Here is a 4,472-nt window from a genome sequence, read left to right as displayed (position 1 = left end):
AAATAAACTGTTTTTACTGAAGTTAAAGTGTCAAATTTGAGAGATTAATGCATTTTGCTAAAACAGAACCTAATCCTGATGCACATTCATCACCAATTTTATTGCTACTTTTTAAATATTGAAGAAAAGATATATCATTAAATAGTTAATTAGAAGGAAAAAATTATTAAAAAATATGAAATATTAAGATTAGTTAATTAAAAATAAAAGCAAAAGTTGAAAATAAAATGATGAATTTTTAAATTAATAAAGAAAAAACAAAAAAAAGCAAGCACAATACAAAGAAAAAGAAAAAAGAGCTTTATTGTTTTTAATTAATTTTTATAATTAAAAATATCACAATCCAAAACAAATAAACTGTTTTTACTAAAGTTAAAGTGTCAAATTTGAGAGATTAATGCATTTTGCTAAACCAGAACCTAAGCCTGATGCACATTCATCACCAATTTCATTGCCACTTTTGAAATATTGAAGAAAAGATATATCATTAAATAGTTATTTAGAAGGAAAAAATTATTAAAAAATATGAAATATTAAGATTAGTTAATTAAAAATTAAAGCAAAAGTTGAAAATAAAATGATGAATTTTTAAATTAACAAAGAAAAAACAAAAAAAAGCAAGCACAATAAAAAGAAAAAGAAAAAAGAGCTTTATTGTTTTTAATTAATTTTTATAATTAAAAATATCACAATCCAAAACAAATAAATTGTTTTTACCAAAAGTCAAGTGTCAAATTTGAGAGATTAATGCATTTTGCTAAAGCAGAACCTAAGCCTGATGCACCTTCATCACCAATTTCATTGCCACTTTTGAAATATTGAAGAAAAGATATATCATTAAATAGTTAATTAGAAGGAAAAAATTATTAAAAAATATGAAATATTAAGATTAGTTAATTAAAAATAAAAGCAAAAGTTGAAAATAAAATGATGAATTTTTAAATTAACAAAGAAAAAACAAAAAAAAAAGCAAGCATAATAAAAAGAAAAAGAAAAATGAGCTTTATTGTTTTTAATTAGTTTTTATAATTAAAAATATCACAATCCAAAACAAATAAACTGTTTTTACCTAAGGTCAAGTGTCAAATTTGAGAGATTAATACATTTTGATAAAGCAGAACCTAAGCCTGATGCACCCATTGCACCAATTTTATTGCCACTTTTGAAATATTGAAGAAAAGATATATCATTAAATAGTTAATTAGAAGGAAAAAATTATTAAAAAATATGAAATATTAAGATTAGTTAATTAAAAATAAAGGCAAAAGTTGAAAATAAAATGATGAATTTTTAAATTAACAAAGAAAAAACAAAAAAAAGCAAGCACAATAAAAAGAAAAAGAAAAAAGAGCTTTATTGTTTTTAATTAGTTTTTATAATTAAAAATATCACAATCCAAAACAAATAAACTGTTTTTACCAAAGGTCAAGTGTCAAATTTGAGAGATTAATGCATTTTGCTAAACCAGAATCTAAGCCTGATGCACCTTCATCACCAATTTTATTGCCACTTTTGAAATATTGAAGAAAAGATATATCATTAAATAGTTAATTAGGAGGAAAAAATTATTAAAAAATATGAAATATTAAGATTAGTTAATTAAAAATAAAGGCAAAAGTTGAAAATAAAATGATGAATTTTTAAATTAACAAAGAAAAAACAAAAAAAAGCAAGCACAATAAAAAGAAAAAGAAAAAAGAGCTTTATTGTTTTTAATAAGTTTTTATAATTAAAAATATCACAATCCAAAACAAATAAACTGTTTTTACTGAAGTTAAAGTGTCAAATTTGAGAGATTAATGCATTTTGCTAAAGCAGAACCTAAGCCTGATGCACCTTCATCACCAATTTCATTGCCACTTTTGAAATATTGAAGAAAAGATATATCATTAAATAGTTAATTAGAAGGAAAAAAATATTAAAAAATAATTAGTTAATTAAAAATAAAAGCAAAAGTTGAAAATAAAATGATGAATTTTTAATTTAACTAAGAAAAAACAAAAAAAAAGCAAGCACAATAAAAAGAAAAAGAAAAAAGAGCTTTATTGATTTTAATTAATTTTTATAATTAAAAATATCACAATCCAAAACAAATAAACTGTTTTTACCGAAGTTCAAGTATCAAATTTGAGAGATTAATGCATTTTGCTAAAGCAGAACCTAATCCTGATGCACCCATTGCACCAATTTAATTTTGACTTTTTAAATATTGAAGAAAAGATATATCATTAAATAGTTAATTAGAATGAAAAAATTATTAAAAAATGTGAAATATTAAGATCAGTTAATTAAAAATAAAATCATAAGTTTTCAAAATTTATTTTTTTCAAAAAAATGATATTTTATGCTTTCTAAAAATTAGCTTTATTTATAATGTTATTTAGAATGAAATTAAATAGGTATTTCACTATAGTTAATTAGAAGGAAAAAATTAAGAAAAAATATGAAATAATAAGATTAATTAATCAAATTAACAAAGAATGAAAAAATAAGAAATCATAATAAAATGAAAAAGGAAAACAAATCAAATAAATTAAAAGAACTTTAATGTTTTAAATTAACTTTTATAATTAAAAATATTACAATGTAAAACAAATAAATAGCTTTTATTAATTATAAGTTTTTATAGCAAAAATGAAGAAAAAATATCAAATAATAAAATAATAAAAAATGAATAATAAATAAATAATTAAAAATTGAAATGAAAATTAAGTTAAAATAACTAAAAAATTATAGTTTTAATAAAAATCAATAAATAAATAATGATGATGATAATTTCTTTTATAAAAATTATTTATTTAAAAAAATTGAAAATTAAATATACAAAAAATATAAATAATAATTAAAATAAAAATAATTAATAAAATATACTAGAGATCAATATGGAGAACCTAATGAGATAAAAGTGAAGAGCTTAAAAACTTTTTTTATTAATTTATATAAATTTAAAATATATTAATAAAAAAATTAATAATTACTTCTTCTAATTCCAAATATTTTTTAATCTATTATATCATTTATTTTTCTTTTCAAAGATATTGAATAGCAACTTATAAAATTTGATTAATTAATTAATTATAAATGGATAAAAAGAACAAATAAAAAAAAATTAATTAATTATCAAATATTAATTTATAAATTTGGTTTTATGAAGAGATATCACAGAAAAATTAATTTAACATTCACTTTTTAAACTTAATATTTGTATTTAAAACATATACTTAAAAATAAATATAGCAGGAATTAGAGACAGCCGGTTATTTATTTAGTCATATTTGAAAAAAACCTAGTAGTTAATGTTCTAAAATATTATTAAAATAATGTTTATAAGTAGATTTTTATGTTTGTTTTATCTCTGTAATTTTAGGAATATTTATAATATCTCTAATTATAGCATGATGCCATACAAAAATTTCATGGTTTGCCTGCCACCTGTTTTGAAATATATTTTTTATTTATTTATATATTTATTTATTTATTAAAAAATCTAATTTATTTAAATTATAATAGAATTATAATTAATTAATAATTTATAGCGCTTCCAGGATTAAAATACTTGTGGTAGTGCTACCATAAGAGTAGTAATCTTGGAAGCGCTTAAGTAATTTAACTAATATTTGTAAAAAGAATTATTAAAATAAATATATAAATTTATGATTTTACATGTTTTAAAAAATTTAAAATCATTTTTACGAAATATATATATGAAAGTAGGTAGGCATACTGAATTTTTTTTATAATAAAATATTTTATAAATTTTTAAAAAAAATTTGTTAAAAAAAGTTTTTTTATATAGTATTTTAATAATTACCCTCCAGGCGAAATGTTTGGAGGGCGAAAAATTAGGCTTAATAGGTAGAATATTTTTTTTCTTCTACCTATTGGCCCATAAAGGCTCCGATAGTAAATTCTCTGTAATATAACTCTAAAAGTTTCAAATTATTTGATCCTTTTTGGAGAAACCAGAGGGTTTGGTTAGGAGGATTTAATTTTTTTATTTTTTATAAATAAATAATTTATTTATACACAAAAATAAGAATGATATTTATAAATATAAAATAAATAATAAAATCTATTTATCTATCTATTTTATTTTAGGTTAAAAACACTTTTTCAAAATATTAAATAATAAAATATATAATATTATTCAAACATTTAATATTTATTCATCCTTTTTTCGCCAGTTATTTATCAATTGTGATTAAAGACAACTAATCTTTTTGATTTAAGACACTTGCTTATTACTTTGAATTTTTATGATTTATTCAAATCGCTAAAAATTTTAAAATAAATTTATGTAAATTTTAAAATAATTATTAAAATAGAATAAACTTTTAAATTAAAAATTATTCTTTAAATTAATAAATAAAATAATATTTGTGGAATAAAAAAGATGAAAAAATAAAATAAATAAAAGCTATCAGATAAATTTAAAGAGCTTTTTTGTTTTATTTTCATTTTTTTTGTATAAA

At 18.6% G+C, this 4,472-nt stretch overlaps 2 protein-coding genes across 2 annotated transcripts in view; one reads left to right on the top strand and one right to left on the bottom strand. All coding sequences in view use genetic code 6, as the record gives it.

Moving 5' to 3' along the window:
• Positions 1-340: 340 nt before the first annotated feature.
• TTHERM_001668160 (cyclic nucleotide-binding domain protein) lies at positions 341-2,179 on the bottom strand (the record flags this gene model as incomplete). Its single annotated transcript, XM_012801006.1, has 6 exons — positions 341-457; positions 718-807; positions 1,070-1,159; positions 1,420-1,509; positions 1,770-1,859; positions 2,109-2,179. Coding segments are annotated over 6 exons (548 nt in total), but the record flags the coding sequence as incomplete, so codon positions are not given.
• Positions 2,180-4,393: 2,214 nt separating this feature from the next.
• The window catches only part of TTHERM_01668160 (transmembrane protein, putative), a gene marked incomplete at both ends in the record, with an annotated part of 458 nt that continues 379 nt past the window's right edge, over positions 4,394-4,472 (top strand). The window contains one exon of the mRNA XM_001027760.3: positions 4,394-4,472. This exon is cut by the window's right edge and continues 104 nt beyond it. Within this exon, the coding sequence (XP_001027760.3) occupies positions 4,394-4,472 (79 nt within the window).

The sequence above is a fragment of the Tetrahymena thermophila genome (assembly GCF_000189635.1).
Source record: "Tetrahymena thermophila SB210 genomic scaffold scf_8253840, whole genome shotgun sequence".
In the NCBI taxonomy this organism is placed as follows: domain Eukaryota; phylum Ciliophora; class Oligohymenophorea; order Hymenostomatida; family Tetrahymenidae; genus Tetrahymena; species Tetrahymena thermophila.
This window is presented reverse-complemented; position numbering and strand designations above follow the sequence as displayed.